This window comes from Prionailurus viverrinus, chromosome E3, assembly GCF_022837055.1.
Source record: "Prionailurus viverrinus isolate Anna chromosome E3, UM_Priviv_1.0, whole genome shotgun sequence".
Classification (NCBI taxonomy): domain Eukaryota; kingdom Metazoa; phylum Chordata; class Mammalia; order Carnivora; family Felidae; genus Prionailurus; species Prionailurus viverrinus.
In genome coordinates this window covers 4134323-4154213 of record NC_062576.1, presented here as the reverse complement: position 1 = coordinate 4154213, position 19891 = coordinate 4134323, and the positions used below count along the sequence as shown (strand labels likewise).

General features: G+C 56.3%; 1 protein-coding gene across 1 annotated transcript in view; it reads left to right on the top strand.

Annotated features, from left to right (window-relative positions):
- RADIL (Rap associating with DIL domain) overlaps positions 1 to 19891 on the top strand; it is an 85564-nt gene that overhangs the window by 48332 nt on the left and 17341 nt on the right. Inside the window, exons 4-6 of the mRNA XM_047838972.1 lie at positions 12310 to 12542; positions 14195 to 14833; positions 16836 to 16873. Of these exons, the coding sequence (XP_047694928.1) occupies positions 12310 to 12542; positions 14195 to 14833; positions 16836 to 16873 (910 nt within the window). The remainder of the gene's footprint in view (positions 1 to 12309; positions 12543 to 14194; positions 14834 to 16835; positions 16874 to 19891) is intronic.

Below are 19891 nucleotides of genomic sequence, written 5' to 3'. Positions count from 1 at the left end.
TATCCCCCCTGGTGTGCGTGTTCATTCATTCCTTCCTTTAGTAGCTGGAACAGGATGCACATTGAACGTTTACTTTTCACCAAAGTCACATGGGTGCACAGCTTCCCGTCACTAATGAAAAACAGCCAAGCCTCACGCCGGGCCCCAGCCTGCGCTTCTTCCCGATTTTTGCGATCCTAAGAGGGAATCGTTTTCATCTGTGAATGATTTTTTTTTTTTTTTTTTTGTCATTTATTTCCAAAGCTTAAAATAAGGAGCTTACCCTACAACGACTTGATTTGTTAAATTTCGGGCGGAGCTAGTGATGTCCCACCATGGGGTTGGGAATGGCCCTCGTTAAACCACCCAGCTCCGGTGGCCCGTGCTCTCGGTGAGCTTGGCGCTGGGGCTGGATTAGCCAGGGGGTGTACGTTGTTTCGGCCAGATGTGGCTTTTCAGAGCTGAAGGCGGGTCTGTGCAAGGGTTACTTGTCCTAGCGGACCGACCTTTAGCTTCTTGGAAGTGAATTACTGTTAGCATTGTTTGTTTTCTCTTTCTGTCGGTGCTTCTCTCGAATCCAGTTTTCCCCAGCCCTCTGCCAATTGTCCTGCTTCAGGATGCTCAGCTATATGGTGTATTTTATCAATTCCAGCGTTTTTGGGGTCCGCTGCCTCGCTTCAGTCTGGGCTGGCTGCCCCTGAAGGCTGCTCTTAGCTGTCATTCCCTTGGCGTCTCTCTGGGGAAGGAGACCCTGGTTTTCGCTGTCCCTTCCTCGTTCTAGGTCCCCCCCCCCACCTCCCGTCCTGGTGGAGTCTCTCCCCGGTGGCTTCCTGAGAAAGTGCACCTGGGAATTAAAATTGCTCAAGACCCTGTATGTCTAAAAAGATCTTTATCCTACTTTAACGCGTGATTAATAGTCGATCTGGGTGTGGAGTTTTAGAATGAAAGCAACTTTCTTGCTAGAATTTTGAAGGCGTTGGTCCGTTTCCAGTAACTTCCAGCGCCCCCCCCCCCCCCGGGGGGAGGTGCTAGACGTTGTGCTTCCTCACCCCTCGTGTTCAGTCGCTTTCTTCTCCTTCTGGAAACATCTCATTTCTCTATGCTGCTCCCTCCCAGCCTCGCTGTGAAGAGCCAGGCTGTGTGCCTTGGAAGGGGTGTGTTTCCACTCTGGTGTGAGTCTTGCCTTCTTATTTAAAAAAAATTATGGTCGTATCTGTTACCATATTTATTCAAATTATACCCAATTGCATATTTTGACCCTTGTGCGTTTTTAACCTCTCTTGTGTGTTGGGCTTTTAATGGGCCATTTTAATCTAAAAACTCAGGATCTGAAAAACTTAGAACTCCGTTCTGAAAAATTATGTTATTCCTTTGACGATTTCTTCGGGCTCTTCTGTTATTCAGGTTCTGGATCTATTTTTCTGATTTTTCGGTCTCCTAGTTTGTCTTCTTTGTCGTTTTGGTCTATTTGCAAAGCAGTTTCCTCAACTGCCTGTTCCAACCTGCGGGGTCAGCGTGGGGACCTGATTCCAGAGCAGTGGCGGGGGAGGGGGGTGAGCCCTTCTTTGGCGTCAGGATTCCTAATGGAAGGTTAAACCTGAGACCGCTCAGCTCTGGCAGGAGGATCGCCTTCTCCGGGGGATGCCCACCTGGCGGGCCTAGAGCAGAAAGTGGTCCCCGGGTCTTTCTTGTCTCTGTGTGCTGTCTGTCACTGTGCGTGCCACGCGGTCCTCCCTGCAAAAGGGCTCAGCGCCATCTCGTCATGTCGGGGGAGCCAGATAGGGCCTGGGGTTCAGAAAGTTCTTGCTTCTGCTGCCACACTGCTCTGGCTTTGCTGCAGTCCTGGGGGCTCTGTTTCTTTCTGTGACCGACTAACAAATGGCTTAAGCATTTTATCCACTCGGTTACCCGTTATCTTAATGAGGTGCTTCCTTCTAGAGAGGGGATGTTCTTTCCTGACCGAGGCTCGAATTAACGTGAGAAGGTCCAAGGTTTACCACAGAAACAATCCTGTCAGTGCTTTAAGATGTCATTTCTCTCCACTTAGAAAAACGATGTTCCCATCGTTGAAAATTTGGAAATAGGGAAAGTATAAAGAAGGGAACAGAAATCACCCAAAATGTCCCCTTATTATTCCAGTCTCTTCTTATTATTGGATTTCCTATGCAATTTAAATCAACCTGGGGCGCCTGGGTGGCGCAGTCGGTTAAGCGTCCGACTTCAGCCAGGTCACGATCTCGCGGTCCGTGAGTTCGAGCCCCGCGTCAGGCTCTGGGCTGACGGCTCGGAGCCTGGAGCCTGTTTCCGATTCTGTGTCTCCCTCTCTCTCTGCCCCTCCCCCGTTCATGCTCTGTCTCTCTCTGTCCCAAAAATAAATAAACGTTGAAAAAAAAATTTTAAATCAACCTACATCCACGTCCTCCGTTTTCTTTAACTTAGTATATTTATTCATATTAGGAATATAATTTTTTTTAAGGTTTATTAGAGTGCAAGTGGGGGAGGGGCAGAAAGGGAGAAGGGAGGAGAGAGAGACAGAGAGAAAGAGAGAGAGAGAGAGAGAGAATGAATCCCAAGCAGACTCTGCACCATCCATACAAAGCTTGATGCAGGACTTGAACTCATGAACTTTGAGATCATGACCTGAGCTGACCCCAAGAGTTGGATGCTTAACCGCCTAAGCCACCCAGATGCCCCTATAAACATAATTTCTTTTAATGTTTATTTATTTTGAAAGAGGGAGTACACACACGTGAGTAGGGGAGGGACAGAGGGAGAGGGAGAGAGAATCCCAAGCAGGCTCCACACTGTCAGTGCAGAGCCCGTCTCGGGGCTCAAATCCACGAACCAGGAGATCATGACCTGAGCCAAAACCAGGAGTCGGACACTTAACCAACTGAGCCACCCAGGCTCCCCTATGAACGTAATTTTTAATGCCATTTGAATGAGTACACCTGATCATTTTCCTATTGGATTTGAAGAATATTTCCCATTTTTTGGTGTATAAATAATGCTTATATAAATAAACATCCTTGTACCTAAATGTTTGATTCCTTTTTTGATTATTTCTGTAGGACAGCAACTTAACAGTAGTATTCCTTTCTGGAAGAATGGGGACATTTTAGATACTGATAGATCTTTATCCAATACTGGTGTAGATGGCCTATCTCGATAGCTTTTTTTATTTTTATTTTTTTCGTAAAAATATTTTTTAAGGGTTTTATTTATTTTTGAGAGAGAGAGAGAGAGAGAGAGAGAGAGAGACAGAGACAGAGACAGCAAGCAAGCAGGGGAAGGACCAAGAGAGTGAGACACAGAAACTGAAGCAGGCTCCAGGCTCTGAGCTGTCAGCACAGAGCCCAACGTGGGGCTCCAACCCACGAACCGTGAGATCATGACCTGAGCCGAAGTTGGACGCTTAACTGACTGAGCCACCCAGACGCCCCTCGATAGCTGTTTTTAAAACTGGGGGCAGATTGGTGCCACTTTCCATCCCACCAGCAGGATGTCCATTTCCGTATCTTAGCCATCACCTGATTCCATCATTTGAAATACTGACTTGAAAGAGGGACGTCGTCTCTCCCTCCTGTAGGTTGTTTCCTGTAGTATTTGTGAGGTCGAACGGGTTTTAGGATGTTTATGAATGTTTAGATTTCTCATTCTGTACCTGTCTCTGCTTTCCTCTTGATCGTGAAATACTTGACGCCCACGAGAAGCAGATACAGAATAATACCGTGAACTATTTGTGTACCCGCGACCCAGCTTAAGGAATAGGCTGCTCTGGACAGAGCCCCCCGGGGGACGTTGTTCCCTTTGAAGTTTTCCTGGGTACCTGGGGAGAAAGCTGGGGAGCTCGGGACATTTGCATTTTGCGTGGGAACCGAATCCCCGGGTCGCTTTCAGGAAGGAAGCGGTTCGGCAGCTCCTTGGGCGGAGCTAAGGGGTGTGCTGTGGAGACGGCGCAGGGGCAAGTGGAGGCTGCAGGGCCGGCGGCGGGTGCGGGTGGCGCTTGCCCGCCTCGGACAGCCTTCGAGTGACCAGGAAGGAGCCAGCAAGACTCCACTTGTCCCGGCAGCGCCCGGCTTTCAGAACCGCTGGTGTAGATGGTTCCCGCGCGTGGTCTCTGCGCCGTGTTCCTGGTTCCTGGTGTCCCCAGTGTCTCCGGCCGGCCCCTCTGCCGGCCAAGCCGCGTCCCCTGCGCCCTAGAAACACAAGGCGGTGTGGTCGTGAGGCCGCGGCCGGGTGCGTGGAGCTGCCGCTGTGAAAGGGGCCGCGTGTGGGAAAGGGCGTGGAGCGCGACTGCTGTAGGGTCAGTGGGAGGGAGATCCCCGCTTGCTTTTCGTGGGTGGACACGGATGGTCGCCTGCCCCAGGTCGCCCTGCCCCAGCCCCCCCACCCCCTCCCCGCAAGCCACCACTGTCCTGATTTCCTCATGCTCGTCTTGTCCCTTTTCTCTGAGTGATAACACCCGCGTGTTTGCTCCTACACGACGGTTTCATTTCACCTGTTTGGAGTATCGTTGGTCTTTGGGAAAAGGCTTCCCTGAGACCCTTCCTCAGCTCTCGCACAGCCCTGAGCTCTCTACTGTGTCCGCTGACATGCTCGTGTGGCTTGGTGTCTTATTCTACTGATTTGCTGTATTACAGTGATTGATTTACGTGGGTGAAATCAACCCTGTGTTCCTGGGATAAATCCCACGTGCTCTTGGCGTATCATCCTTTTCCTATCTTGCTGGATTTGGTTCGCCTGTGTCTTGTTGGAGACTTCCATGTGTTTCCTTGTGATGTCTTTCTTCGTTCTTTTATTGGACGTCACGAATCTGTGAACCGGATTCTTCAGTCAGTCCTAGAAAATTCTCAGCTCTTTTCTCGTCAGATGTTGCCTTTGTGCCATTGTACCCCTCTCTTCCTGGAGCTGTCTTTAAACCCGTCAGACCTTCTCACTCTGTCTCTTAGCCCATATTTTCTCTTTCTTGTCTCTTTGCACCACTTCCTGGGTAATTTTTTCCGACTGGTCTTTGGGTTCATCAGTTCTCCTTTCTGATATGTTTCGTGTGTCTGAAACGTTACATGGAAGCGATAGTTTCTGTTACTGAATTTTTCATTTCTAGAACTTGAAGTTCGTTCTTTTTGAAATCTGGCGTCACTGTTTATAATTTACTGTTCTCTCCACGTATTTCAAGGTGTGTTTTACTTTTTTACACAGGGCAGGCGTGGTTGTATATTTTGTGTATGATGATCTCAACATCTGGGCTCCTTTTCTTGGAAGGACACTTGTCATTGAAATAGAGCACACGGACACAAAAGTGCACAGATTGTAAGTGTGCAGCTCAGTGAATCTTCAAAAAGTGAGTGGACCGTGCAGCAGGCACCCAGGTCAGGAGACGGGGCGCTCCTGGGACTCTAGCAGGGCTCCCTCCTGGTCCCTCCCGACCGTGAGGCACCGACGCAACTGTCTTGACTCCTAACACCAAAGTTGGGTTTTTCTTCTTTTTGTATTTCCTACAAATGGAATCCTGTAATATCTACCTTTTTGTGCTTGGCCTTAATATCACCTTTGAAAGATTCCCTGATTTTGTTGGTTATGGAAGAGTTCATGATCATTGCTGTATGCTGTTGTGTAGTCACATGAATACACTCCAACTTGTGTCTTCATTCAGTTTTTGACGGACACTTGGGTGGGTTCCAGTTGGGGCTCACTAAGAATCACGCTGCCGTGAACGTACTTGGGTCTGTCTTATGGTGACGCGTGCATTTCTGTCAAGCGCACAACCGGGGGGTACAGTCGATGGGCCAAGTGAGTGTGCGTATGTGCTCGTGTAGGAGATCCTGCTAACCGTTTCTCCCCTAAGTGCGTGTGCCTGTTGACACGCCCACCACCAGTGTGTAAGAGTTGTGACTTCCGTTTTCGCTCTCACACTTGGTGCTGCCTGTCTTTTCACTGTGGCTCTTCTGATGGTTGTGTAGCAGTTATTTGTGGTTTTAGTTTGCGTATCTGATGATGAGGGAGGCGAATCACGTTCTCGTATGTTTAAATACCATTTCGGATGTTCTTGGCGGCATCTGTTCAAAGCCCTCGCGTGCTTCTCTGCTGGGTCGTCTGCCCCGTTCCTAGTGATTTTGGGGACGGGCCCTTTTCCTGAGGGCTGTACCACAAATATCCCCTTCTATGCTGCAATTGGCCTTCACACGTTTTGAAGAGAAGTTCTTAATGCGACGACTGGGCCAGTCAGGGAAGCAGAAACCACACCAGTTGGTGACAGGAACTTAGGCTGCGCCGTCCTGTGATGTCACCTCCAGTTCCCACCGGGCCCCAGTAACGGGTCAGGAGATGTTTCTAAAGGAAACCATCCAGGTGCCCCTCTTTTGAGATCTCTATAAACACAGTCAAATTGTCTGCAAAATAATTATAATCTTATTTCTTTCTTTTCAATTCTTAGACTTTCATTTGTTTTTCTTGCCTTAATTGTACTGGCGGACCCCCAGTCCAACGTTGAATGGAGGTGGTCATAGCAAGCATCCCTGTCTTATTCCCAAGGGGGTGGTGCTCCATATAGACTTGGTTTTGAGTTTTCTTTGCCAGTAGTCAGACTGGTCCTGTAAAGCTAGGCTAACATATTCCCATCCACCCGCAGTCCCTTTATAGGGTTTGATGTGAAAATGAAGTGGAATTAAATGCAAAATGCCCAGAGTAAGGCTGGCCAGGCAGTAGACAGGTGCTCACCAAATTATCTGTAAGTAGTTCCTTTTTGTGCATTTCGAATACAAAAAAGTTCACGTTAACAAGGATTGCTTGGTAACTCAGAGCACTCCATTCTGTGTCTTTGCTAAAGTAGAAAAGGGTGTTGCAGTTAAAACGGACTTGCTCGAGGCAGGTGTGCCTCTGCATTTTGCAGCAGCTACTGGAGAGTGTATTCAGCAGTGTATGCCCAACTTACTAGAGATCACTTAAAAGTAGTCAAATTCCCCCAATTCTAATAAAATTCCGTCACGCAGGACCACTCCGTTGCCACATCAGTCTTTAATCATCAATCAAAACCACATCTGAGAGACCATCAGCCCTGCGCACGCGCGGTGGGTGTAGACAACACAGATTTTCCAAGTTGTACGTATTCTTTCAAACTCTGAATCCCGGAGGGAAGAGCAAACAGGATTCCGAGGTAAAAAGCTACAGGTTAAATTTATTGCCCTAAACTTAGTGACGTTCAGGAAAGAGCTGTGTTTTTCTTTCCAGTGCTGTCCTGGAGCCAGCATCCAGCCCGTGACCGGAGCTCCGGTGACAGCTACCAACTGTTTTCAAAATTAATTTTGCCACCCCTGGTATGCACAGAGTCCTGTCCTCTCCACCGTTAGAGGGGACGTCTGCACCAACCCGATGTGGAGGGAAGAGGGGCTGCATTTAAAAGAGTTTGTGGCCCAGGGTGTACCCCATACCCCTTCTTCCCCTGCGCAGATGGCTGCCTCACCCAGGAACGTCTGATCCAGGGGATAAGGAAACCACGGATTCCTGTACTGCAGAGCCACCTGCTTGTGGGTTTAGTTCTGGGCAGGTGAGGGAGCTAGCTAGGGCCAGCGGCCAGGAAAGGGACGCACGGAGCTCCTTTCTGTCACCGTGTCCATTGTGGCCGATCTCTACCTTCTCTCACTGTCCCTATCACGGCCACACCTCCTGCAGGTTAGGAGCCCCTTCCCAGTTCCCCGGGTCAGAGCAAAGGGTTCAGGAGACGCACAGTGGACTCTGTGTGTCCCATCAGGGCCCGCGATTGACTTGTGATTCCTGTCGTTTCAGAACGTCCTCGAGTTGATTTACCCTCTTAAAATGAGGAAAGTAATCGCTTGGCTTCTGAGTCTGGTGCCTGTGTGCATTAACAAGTGTTGGGAGGTACCATGGTTCCCGCGTGTGTCCTGGGGAGGGGGGCGGGGCAAGGTGGTCCTGCGTGTGTCCGGCAGAGGTACAGGAGGCCTCCGCAGGTGGGTTACCCAGACCCCTGCTTCCATTTCTCTTGGGCCGTGTTTCTGGTTTTTCACCAGAGCAGCTATATAAGGGTGGAACGGGGAGCCCCATATCTGCCACCTTTCTGGGAGCTGACAGACACTTACCTAGAGAAAAGAATTAGAAATCCAAAACTCAAGTTAAATGGGTAGGTACTCAAGTAAGTTTAGCAAGTGCTCGGCGCATTTCTGCACCGGGGGCTTTGTCTGGGGACGGTGGAGGGGGAGTGCCTTGGCAGCAGTGGTCCAGAACCTTCCGGGCGCTTTTACAAAGTACAGACTCCTGGGTGTCCCACAGACCCCTGGAATCAGGCCAGAACCTCTGGCCCCACTGAGCTCAGTTGCACCGTAGCAGGAACACGTGTGGCTCGGCACACCCGGCCCATCGCGGGGGGAGTGTGGTGGCAGACGGGGTCTATTCTGGCCCGCCAGCCTTGGAGGGCATCTCCTTCACCCGTGGGCAAGGCCTGGCACTCTCGTGGGATGAATAGCTTCCACCTAGAGTACCGTGCTGTGACGGGCGTGCACCCCATTGCCCATCTATTTCATTAGATCTCCTCTGCTGAGTGAAATCCCCGCCTGGGGGTGGCGGGGCTGCTGGGTTGGCCTTGCTGGTGGCAGAGACCCCAGCCATCCCCCACCCCCACCCCCCATCAGGCTGCAGACCCGGCCGGCCTCTGCACCGCAGGCTCCTTCCTCTCTGCTTCTCGGCCACATCACACCTGGCCCGGGCCCCTGAGCACCCTGCAAACGCCCACGCTGTGCAGGCCAGATCCACGCCACGCGTGCCTCTGAAGGTTTCTGGGGTACGTTTGCAAGGACTCTGCCCAGCTGTGTGCCACCTGTCACCCTCCACCCAGAAGTGAGGGCCTTCTTTCCAAGTTGGGCAGATCTGTCCCGGTTTTGCATAGTGCTCAGATGCCTGGATCTGATGATGGCAAAGCTGAACTAAAATGAGCTGGCAGCAGGGGAAGGTGACTGTCCTTGTGAGCACTCTGGGAGCCACAGGCCTCCTCGGAGCCTCTCACTGGGGTCGGTGCTGGGCTTCACCTCTAGCGGCCTTGTGAGGATGGGGCCAAGCCCGGAACTGCACCTAGGGCCACAAGGGGGCCGTGGTCACGTGCCTGGTGGTGGGGGGGGGTGCCTGCAAGGTGTTTATGATTTTAACAGTATAAAGAATGATGTAACTGACGCCCAGAATTGACGTACAATTTATTCATGTTGACTTGGAGTTTTCTTATATAAAAGACACGGCATATATACAAAGTTATATATAAAAATACACTCTGAGCCATTATGTTCTTTGTATTATATATATCCCCAGGCTCATTCCGTCCCCACCTATGACAGCATTTCTCGAATTGACTGTGGGTCTTTTCTTTGAAAAAAATTTTTTTAAACGTTTGTTTATTTTTGAGAGAGAGAGACACAGCAGGAGTCGGGACGGGGCAGAGAGAGAGGGAGGCACAGAACCCGAAGTAGGTTCCAGGCTCTGAGCTGTCAGCACAGAACCCGACGCAGGGCTTGAACTCCGAAATCGTGAGATCGTGACCTGAGCCGAAGTCAGATGCTTAAGTGACTGAGCCACCCAGGCGCCCCCACCCCCCATTTTTTTCTAAAGTTTATTTTGAGACCGAGCAAGCGGGGAGCAGAGAGAGGAAGAGGGAGAATCCCAAGCAGGCTCCAGTCTGTTCTCGCAGAGCTGGTCGTGGGGCTCAGTCTTACGAACCGAGACATCGTGACCTAAACCGAAGTTGGGCGCTCAGTGGACCTAGCTGCCCAGGTGTCCCTTCAATGATTTATGTGCTTTTTAAGTGTGTAAAGAAACGGCCTCATACCTCAAGTGTTAAACCCCAGTCTGCTTTTTCCGCCCACCTCGGGTGCATCCTTGCCTCCCACTTTTCCCCCGTGGCACCTTCGTCCTGCGAACACATAGCTCCCACGGAGGTCGTGTGGCCTGTCCAGTGGCCGTCCTTGCACAGGTGTCTGTGCACGGGCGAGGGTTCTCCTGGTCGTGCCGTGAGCACGGCGTGTGTGGGGTCGTGTCGGGGTCGTGTCCGTGCAGGCGCGAGGGTCCTCCTGGCCGTGGGCGCTTCACCCCTGACAGACTCGGAGCCAGCGTTCCTCAGCCCCCACCCTTCAACACTCCTGTGGCCGCCCCCGGACCCAGCGAGGAGACCCGGAGGCCAGACCACGCTGCAGTGTTTGAAACTCCCCGGGAGGGTCTGTGTGCAGGCGGACCGTGGAGGGGGACTGCCTTGGCAGCAGTGGTCCAGAACCTTGTGGGCGCTTTTACGAAGTACGGACTCCTGGGTGTCCCTCCGACCTCTGGAATCAGGCCAGAACCTCTGGCCCCACTGAGCTCAGTGGCGCCGTAGCAGGAACCGCTACCTTCTGCAGCGACGCCAGAGACGCCGGCCCTGGGCACTGGGGTGTGGTGAGGCGAGTCTGGTGCTATGGCTCCATCCTGGATGGAGGAAAAGCTTGGCGGCTACATCATTTTGGATTGGTTTTTAAACGTTTCTCCTTCCGAGTGTGGCCCGGGGTTGTGCGAGTGCTGCCACAAGCCCTGGGGTCTGTGGTGCTAAGAGCAGCAGGGGGGCAGGGCAGGTGGGGGGAGGAGCTGGCTTCCACCGGTGCCCACCAGCCCCCCGCCCCTGTGCTCCCTGCCCCTCCCGGCCCCCAGGTCCTTCTGCCCCTCCCACCCCCCTGGCTCCCCCCCTTCCCCCCCCCCCCCCGCCTGTTCCCCCTTGCCCCCCTCCCCCTCTGCCCTCCCTGTCTCCTCCGGCCTGCCCTCCCCATCCCCGCCTGCCCCCTGACCCGCTGCTCCCCCGCTCCCCCGCCCCACCTCCCCCTCTGCCCGACCGCTCTTGCCTGCCAGTCGCTGGCTCTGCAGCAGGCACGGAGGAGCAGCGGGCGCCGGGCGGACAGCCTCGCACTGCGGCGCCTGCTGCACCGCCAGCCTGGCCTCCCGCAGACCCGGCCTCTGGCGGGCTGCAGAGAAGCAGGCTTCGTCCTGGAAGGGCCGCTCTCGGGTAAGGCGGCACCGTCGCTCCAGCCGGCCTGCCTCACTTCCTCGGGCCGCTCCGTCTGGTGTGCCTGGAACGGTTGTAGGAAGGCAGGCTCCAAGCGGGGGCGGGTGGGAGTCGGGAGAGGGTTCAGAAAGAAAGCGCCGGGGTCAGCTCTGCTCACTGGCCGCCTGGGCTCCAGTTGGCTTCTCAGCTTTCCAGCAGCGTTGGTGGCGGAGTGCCTCCTGTGTGTGTGGAAGAGTCTTTCGTGGCGGAGGGGGCGCAGGTGCACGAGTGAGTGTGTGGGCATGTGCGTGTGTTTGCACGCGTGTTTGTGTGCATGTGTGTGTTTTCGGACCCGGCCGTGTCGGGGGCGGGGATAGCCTCGGAGAGGAGCAGCCATGCTGCTCTACACAGAGACCAGCCAGCTCAGGGGACTGGGGGTCGAGGGCACACAGACTGCTTCCTCCTTGTAAACTGGGCGGGGGGGGGAGGGAGGCTGTGAATATTTCTTGTCTCATCTAATCACGGCACACACTCTGGTGCACATGCACCGTCCCCTCGCGCACGTAGGCAGCCCCCGCGCACGCAACCACCCCCAGCGCCCTCCCCCCTCCGCACACACGCATGCTCCCTCCCCCCCCCCACATGCACGCGCCCTCCCCGCACACACGCGCACGCACCCCCCCCCGCACACGCACCCTCCCCCCCCCCCGCACACACACGCACGAGCCCTCCCCCCTAAGGCCCTCCCCCCACGCGCGCGCCCTCCCCCCACGCACGCGCCCTCCCCCCACGCACGCGCCCTCCCCCCACGCACGCGCCCTCCCCCCACGCACGCGCCCTCCCCCCACGCACGCGCCCTCCCCCCACGCACGCGCCCTCCCCCCACGCACGCGCCCTCCCCCCACGCACACATACACAGAGGCATTCCCCCCATACACACGCACCCGCAGGAGCCTGGCTGTACACACACACACACACACACACACACACACACACACACACACACGTGGCCTGGCAGGGCTTTAGGGACAAGCCCCTCGGTGGCCCAGGGGAAGTGAAGGTGGCAGTGGGTTTGGCGTCCTGAGGGGAGGGCTGCCGGGTGGCTGGTCCAGGTGGGTCACTGTGTTCCCATGGGCGTCTCTGGACATGGACGGCTGGCCCGTCTCCTCTCGGGAACCTCGGAGGTGCCCCGGCCTCACGAGTCTCGCGGTCTCCTCTATAGCAGTTGACAAAACAGCGACTGACCAGCGTTAGAAGGGGACCCAGGAGGTCTCATTTCAGAAGGCCCCGGAGGCTCTGTTTACCTAACCGTGCTGCTTCCGTTTCAGGGATAAACGCCCAAGCCCGGAGGCTGCAGCGGAGCCGCGCCAAGGGGACACCGGCCCTGGCTTCGGGCGCCGCCCAGAGCCCCCCCACATCCCGGCTGCGCCGCACCGTCAGCGAGACCAGCCTGAGCTCTGCCACCGCCCAGGGCGCCGAGGACCCTGGCCCGGACGCCATGCGCTACTCCCTGTACGAGTCGCCCCACCTGCTGCTTCTGCAGGGCTACAGCCAGCAGCATGTGAGCCGCCCCCCGCAGCCCTGCCGCCCTGAGCTGACCGAGTGCCCGCTGGGCGTTGTCGTGGCAGACGGCCTTCTCGCCCGTTAGCTGCGTCAGCTGGGAGCTCCTGCGGCTACGGGCGCTCGCGTGATGAGGCTGGAGAAACGGGGTGGTGGGGACCACCACGCAGGGCTGTCCTGGATTCTGGGGGAAGTGGAGGCTTCCTCTGTGCTGTGTTTCCAGAGCATTCTATGTCCGGGCTCCAGGAGGAAGCGGCGGGGGAGAGGGCTCACCCGGTGCCGGGCCTCTCGGTACTGCTTGTCTGCCCCCTTCCGTGTGTGTCTTGGGCCGCGCCCTGCCATGCCTTTGGGGTCCCCGACACGGGTCTGCCCACCTGTCCAGACGACGGTGGCTGCTTGGCCAAGAGCTGTTGTGTCGTACAGCTTCGACTGTACCGCGAGAAGCTTTCCCCAAGGAGGCAGGGAGATGAGCCACCCGTCCCCGGCCCGCATGTCCCACCACTTCTGTGGGAGCCCTCGGCTGGAGGGGTGTGGCCCTCCGAGGTTCCTCGTCAGTCCCGCTCCGCACCGTAGGCTCTCCCTTCCTGCTCTCTGGCTCGTGCCGATTTGCCCAGCTCCCTCCCGGTGCCCGCCATGCAGTGGTGGGGCTGGCGGCGCTCAGGTCTTAGGGATGCCAAACCGGGCCTCGCGCTGGGCGAGCAATAGGAATTGATGAGAGGCCCGACGAGGGTTCCGGGCGAGGCTTTACCGGGGCGTGTGCTCGAGCACGAGGGCGGCAGCTCAGAGGAAGGAGTCCTCTGCTGACTCTGCGCCTAGAGGTCGGGGAAGAGTTTCCTCGAGAAACAGGTGGGGAGAGGGTGGCGGTGAGGCTTTAGAGGCGAGGGTTTTCTTAGCACTCGTGTACTTCACGGTTGTGCCTTTGTGCACGCTGTATGTTAAGTGTCCGTCCCGGCTGTGATTTTCAGCTTGTGAACGAGGGGAAGGTAAGTTGGGGGCACGCCTGGTGGGCCCCGCGCACACGCAGGCCAGCGTCGGGGGCCCATCGTGGCACATACCAGCAGGGGCCGGATGTTACGAGCGCCTTCGGGCACCGGCCCCTCCTTGAGGTTGGTGTCCTCCGTTATGCACTCCTGTAGGGCACGTGGCTCTAGGAGACACAGACTCCTGTGTCTTCTCTTGGGGAGGTTTTCTTATGGCAGCGTTGCATCAGGTTCCGGGAGAGGCTACAGTCCTGTCCCTGTTCCGTCTCGTGAGAAGTCATTGGCCCTCGCGAAGCCGGGGCCGCAGAGGAGGGTGCTGGCGCACAGCTCGGCACAGGTCACGCCGGGGCCTGGCGGCACGTGGCTGTGCCTGTAAGCCAGTGTCAGTGCCCAGCTCGGCCCTGTCGGGCCTCTGGCGTCTCACAGCTGGAGTCCTCCCCAGGGTGTCCGCTGTGCCCTGGAGGCTGCTCCGGGAAGCCCTCCTCCCTCGGGGACCGTGGGTGCCCAGCGAGGGGCGGGCGGGTGGCAGGCAGCAGGTTAGGAAGGGCTCCAGGGCAGGGGGGCCCAGGATGGCGAGCCGACCACCTGGAGCCGGGCCACCTTTTCGTTTCTTCCCCCTGAGGGGTTTGCCCGAGGTGTGTCCGGCCCTTGAAGTCTTGCGTTTGCGTTTCAGGACAGCCTGGTGTACCTGCTCAACCGGGAGCAGCACACGGTGGGCCAGAGGACCCCTTCCAGCAAGCCCAGCGTCAGCCTCTCGGCCCCGGACATCCTGCCCTTGCACTGCACCATCCGCAGGCACCGGCCTGCGGGCCCAGAGAGGCCAGGGAACAGGCTGGTCCTGGAGCCCGTCCCCGGGGCGCCCGTGTCCATCAACTTCTCGGAGGTGGGGGGCCGGGCCGTGGTGCTGCGCCACGGGGACCTGCTCTCCCTCGGCCTCTACTACCTGCTGCTGTTCAAGGACCCGGCGCAAGCCCAGCCCCTGCCCGCCCAGGCCCTGGCCCGGCTGCGGGCTGGGCCGCGAAGCTGCAGGATGTGCGGGGCCGCGCTCCGGGCCCGGGGCACCCCCCGCTCCGGCTCCACGCGCGCCGCCTTCCCCCGGCCGAGGCCGCTGCACCTGGAGTTCGAGCCCGAGGTGGAGGACGCGCTGCTGCAGAGGATCATGACGCTGGTCGAGCCTGGCGGTGACGGCCACAAGCTGGCCCCCGCCTTCCTCCTCTGCCTCTGCGTCCAGCACTCGGCCACCCGCCTGGAGCCCGGCTCATTTGGGCCGCTCCTGCTCAAGATGGCCAAGGCAATCCGAGAGACGGTCTGGGTCAGTCACGGGGCTGCCGTTTGCTGTGGTCGGTGGGGTGGGGGTGGGGGGCCGTTGGCTGGGGGCAGAGCTGGGTGTGGGCTGAGCTGGGTGTGGGCTGTGGGTGCCTGGGGGATGTCACGAGTCCCTCCTCTGACCGAAGGCCAGCTTTACTGCCTGTCCATACCTAGGGAGCCCAGAGCATCCCCACCGTGGCATTTCGTCCTCGGGGGTGGGGGTGTGGGTGGGGCTGGGGGCCGGCCACGGCATTGTGCGCTCCGGTCCCACGTCCGTCCCCCAGGCCCAGCCCAGCCGTGATGTGCCTCTGAGCCCTGGATACCCATTAGGCCCGAGTGCCCTGTGCTGTCTGCCTGGGGCAGTTCGGGCCTTGGCCAGCACTCGGCTATGGAGCCCTTGTCAGCTCAGGGCTGGGGGCCCGGGGCGGGTCGACTCTTGTACACCGAAAAGCTTGACTCCCTTAGGGTCTCGAGACCACCCACCTTTGGGCAGAGGTGTGGGGCCAGCCTGTGCCCTGTTAGAGGCTGGTTCACATCCCTGGGCTCTGCCCGCTGCCTGCCAGTGGCTCCCCTGCCCTCACGGAGGCGGCTCTGGGCACTGCCAGGCGTCCCTGCAGGGCCAGGGCAAGTGCTGCTGCAGGCGGCCTGGGTCCAGAACTCAGGGCCCCTCACCTCTTCCTGCCCCTCCAGGACCCAAAGCCTGACCGGTAGTTACACATGGTCTCCCAAAGAGATGCCTGTATGTCTTGGCCCAGCTCACTCTGGCTCTGCAGAAACTGGATAGATTTTTCAGATTAAGATGCACGTTTAAAATAATTGAAACCTTTTAAAAGCAAAAGCCAATATGGGCTGTCACCTCCCAAGGTTTGTACAAGTAATCCATGTGCATTGTGGCTATCCGAGGCCACCTCTGATGGTTCCCACGTGGATTGATGTTGGTATGGCCCTGGTGTGGTCGCTTCCCTCCGTGTGGTCAAGTGCACGGTCACGTGCGGTCTGTGAGGGCCAGGTGAAGTCTACGAGGTACATCAGCCTGAGCACTCTAGGGCCTGTGGTGACCGGGGGTCTGAGGTCACGGGTTGTGAGTTTCTACACAGCTCGCTGTCCTGTCCTAAGCCTGCTCTGGGCCAGGCACTAGTAAGTCACACGCTACGACGCGGGAGCCGTATCCCAAGCCCCGCTGAGGAAACCGAGGCAAGGAGGGTGTAACTTGGCTTGTGATGGAGCATAGAGGCGGGCGGGGAGCCGTGTGCCAGCCTGAGCCCGAGTGCCGCCCGTGGCTGTAGGAGGTGCTCCTGGGATTAGCCTTGTCACCCACCGTACGGGCGTGGAAGCCGAGGCTCGTGGAGGTGAACTACCTTATCCGTGGTCTGGGGCTCACGAAGGAGTCAGAATCCGGGCTACACCCTGCCTGCTTCCCCCGTCTGTCCACACACCTCAGCCCTGGTCTGGCGAGAGCCCCGTACGTTTTTGTTGTTCATTTGTCTGTCGGGCAGCAAGAGCCGTCTGTCCTCCGCCACTAGAGGTGGGCGAGCACGTCTTGGAACAAGTGGACCTCCGCTCTGTCAGATGACAGCTTGCTACTAAAGCAAGAGTAACTTCTCAGTTAAAAGTGAGGGGGAGGATATTGGCTAACCCGTGGCCGACGTCGAAAAGCGTATGTGTTAAGCTGGACGGTACGAGTGCGCACAGAATCTTCATCCTGGCGTTTGTAAGATGTCTGAGCTGCTTGACTGTTTCTGAAAGGGCCGCTTGTTAAGTCAGCTAGATGGTTGTAAATGATCTCTGTTGCAGGAAGCACGCAGGTCATATTCGGCAATGGAACGAAGAGATGTCACATCAGATGGAAAACCGGCCTTTCCGGCAGAGTTTCGAGTAAACAGTCCGCACAGTAGTGCCGTGTTTTTACGCGGACGGTGTGCTGGGCGTTTAGCGGCGTTCTCGCCGAGCGCATCCTGTGCTGTCCTGTCTTTTCTCATGCTTGATTTTTTTGTCTCTGATTGTAGGAGAAAACCAAAGAACTGGCGGAGAAGCAGGCACACCTGTAAGTATGGCCCAGCCGTTGCACCTGTCCCGTAGGGAGCTAGTTCCCCAGCAGACTTGCACCTCCCTGTGGAGCCTGGGGGGCCCCTGACGTCTCCGGGGTCAGCCGTGTGCTGCTGTCCAACTGTCCTTCTGCCTCAGAGTGGCTGTTTCCATTTCTGCGCTCACCACCCCAGGAAGCACTGTATTCGGGGAGTTTCTCCAGAGCACCTGTAAGACCAAGGGGGCGAGGTCCCCTCTGCAGCCTTGTCGTCCCCTCACTTCCCTGACGACTGTGCCAAAGCGAACCTGCCGCTTCAGGAAGTTGTGCAACCCTGATTTTGAGAGAAGGCGGCACGTTTCTGTTCTCCCACGTCTGTTTTCCCAGAGAGCGCTGTTTATGCTCACAGCACTGCTGGGACTTGGGAAGCTATTTGGCATTAAAGCGAAGACGTGTATATGCTGCGGCCCAATACAGCATATTGGGTCTCCCGAGCGGGCACCACGGAGAAGGCTGCCCACGCAGGGCAGGAGGTGTGCTCTCAAGGCCTTGTTTGTGAGTGACCAGGTGGGCAGAGGGCCGTGTATCTGTACGGCGGACGCTTGGCGACGGTGAGAGTGAACGCACTATGTGCTCCGTCTGTGTGTCGGAATCTGAAAACCGTGTGGAGCGGACAGGGCACCCGCACGTAAGGTCCACGGCGAAGCCGTCCGGCCAAGGAACGGACACGTGTGGTAACACCCCAAAGGAGAGCCACGTTGAGGGGGCTGGTCACTGCCCGTCGTCAGGGAAGGGCACACGGGACCTTAAGTCACACGTTGGTCCACTCCCGTTGATGCCTCTGCTATAAAGACCATCTGTCAAGCATGCCGTTGGCGGTACATGTCTGCTCAGGCGTCTTCTGCGGTCCCCGGAAGGGAAAGGAGCAATCGTCACCGCCCCCCTTTCGAAGGGAGGGATGCAAGCCTGGGTCAGGAGCGGCATAGGTCTGGAGTGGCCCAGCGGTCCCACCCGAGCCGGAAGTTGAGCACAGGGTTCCTGGCACTCGTCGGCGTGCACTCTCTGGCTCCCGTTGACGTCGGGAAGCTGGAGCGACTTCTGTGGAAGTGTTTGCTGATGAGCGATGTGCCTCTGAGGCGTGAGGCGGCACGGGGAGGCCCGGCCCTGCCGCCCAGCTCACCGGGGCAGCACTCAGCATGGCCCGGGCCCCACGGGGGAGTCCGGCATCAGAGGGTGGCGGCTGGCTCACCCGCGCCGGAGGGAACGGCACAGGCCTAGTGCACTGGGCGGCCCGTATCGCGTACGTTTCCCGTGTGAGGGGCTGGCCTTGGGGGCCTGGTGACAGGTGTGGCGGCCTCACCCCCAGCCCCTTGCTTTGCTCCGGGACAGCCGGGCTTCCGGGGCAGGGGGGGGGGGGTGTGGAGGTGATGGAGCTGAGGTTTCAGGGGCTCGTGCTGCCCCTTCCCTCCTCAGTGCCGCCTCCCACATCGGTGCCTGTGCTGTGGCACCCTGCTCACGGGGGAACCAAGGCCTCCCTGCAGCACCTCATGCCCATTTTGGGTTCCAGAACTTGTGTTGTTAGGGCCTAAAAATGCCTGTGTCCATCGGCAGGGATTGCTCCTTCTCCCTCCTTTGTAAAAAATTACAAATCGGGGCACCTGGGTGGCTCAGTTGGTTGAGCGTCCGACTTCGGCTCAGGTCATGATCTCGTGGTCTGTGAGTTCAGGCCCCGCATCGGGCTCTTGTGCTGACAGCTTGGAGGCTGGAACCTGCTTCGGATTCTGTGTGTGTGTCTCTCTCTCTGCTGCTTCCCTAGTCACGCTCTGTTTCTCTGTCAAAAATAAACATTAAAAAAAATTAAAATTAGGGATCACCTCCAAAATATAGAAAAGCACAGACTATTAACCACCCAAGAATCCATACCTGAATTTCACATTAACATTTTGCCTCACGGATGTCAGAGCTTTGTGCGGGGTGGTTTTGTTTAAATTTCGAACGACTGTGGGGCACCTGGGTGGCTCAGTCGGTTAAGCTGCCGACTTCAGCTCAGGTCATGATCTCACAGTCCGAGAGTTCAAGCCCCGCGTCAGGCTCTGTGCTGATGGCTCAGAGCCTGGAGCCTGTTTCCGATTCTGTGTCTCCCTCTCTCTCTGCCCCTCCCCCGTTCATGCTCTGTCTCTCTCTGTCTCAAAAAAAAATAAATAAACATTAAATTTCGAACGACTGTGGACTTTCACCACGCGCTTTTGCTGCCCCTGTGATCACGCCTTTTTTTCTGGGAATGCACGAATGTGGGTGCTGCGTTACCAAGTTTTCTGGACCACGACTGAATCCCTGGGAGTAAACCCTTTGTGATGGCTGACTTTTTAGGAGGGCGAGGTTCAGGTTGGTTGATGTTTTAATGAGGGTTTTCCCATCTGAATTCACAGGTCACATTAATCTGTGATTTTTTATTCGTGGCCTTTGTCTGTAATAACAGGATTCGCAGAGACTGAACCGGGCCACCGTGTGTGTTTTCAGTTCCCTGCATTGGTTTGTCTGAGGTGTGGACTCAGCTCTCACAGGTTTGCTCAAAGTACGAAGTACTTCCCTGTAAAAGTGTCTGGACGGCCCGGTTTTGCTGAACCCATTTCTTCGGTGATTACTGGCGTATCTAGTTTTCTGGTTCTGCTTACACTGATCTCGGTAATTTTTACTTTCGTTTTCAAAGTTATTGGAATAAAGTTGTTCGTTCTGTTCTCTTTGGAGTTTTCACGTCTCGTGTATTTGTAGTACTATCCCAGCATTTACATTGGTTGTATCTCCTTCCTCTTCTCTCCCTTTGAATTATCTTCCCAGGGATTCGTCTGTTGTCGTCTGTTTAAAAGGGCCAATTTTGTCGTTTCTGCTTACGTTTTCTTCGATTTCTATTCCGTGAAGGTCTTTATCGTTTCCTATTCTTGCATAATTTCTATTTTCTCTTTGATTCGTTAATTATTCGGAACAATATTTGAATTTCTTAAATTTGTATTAACAAAACCTTTCCATTTTGTTGCCAAG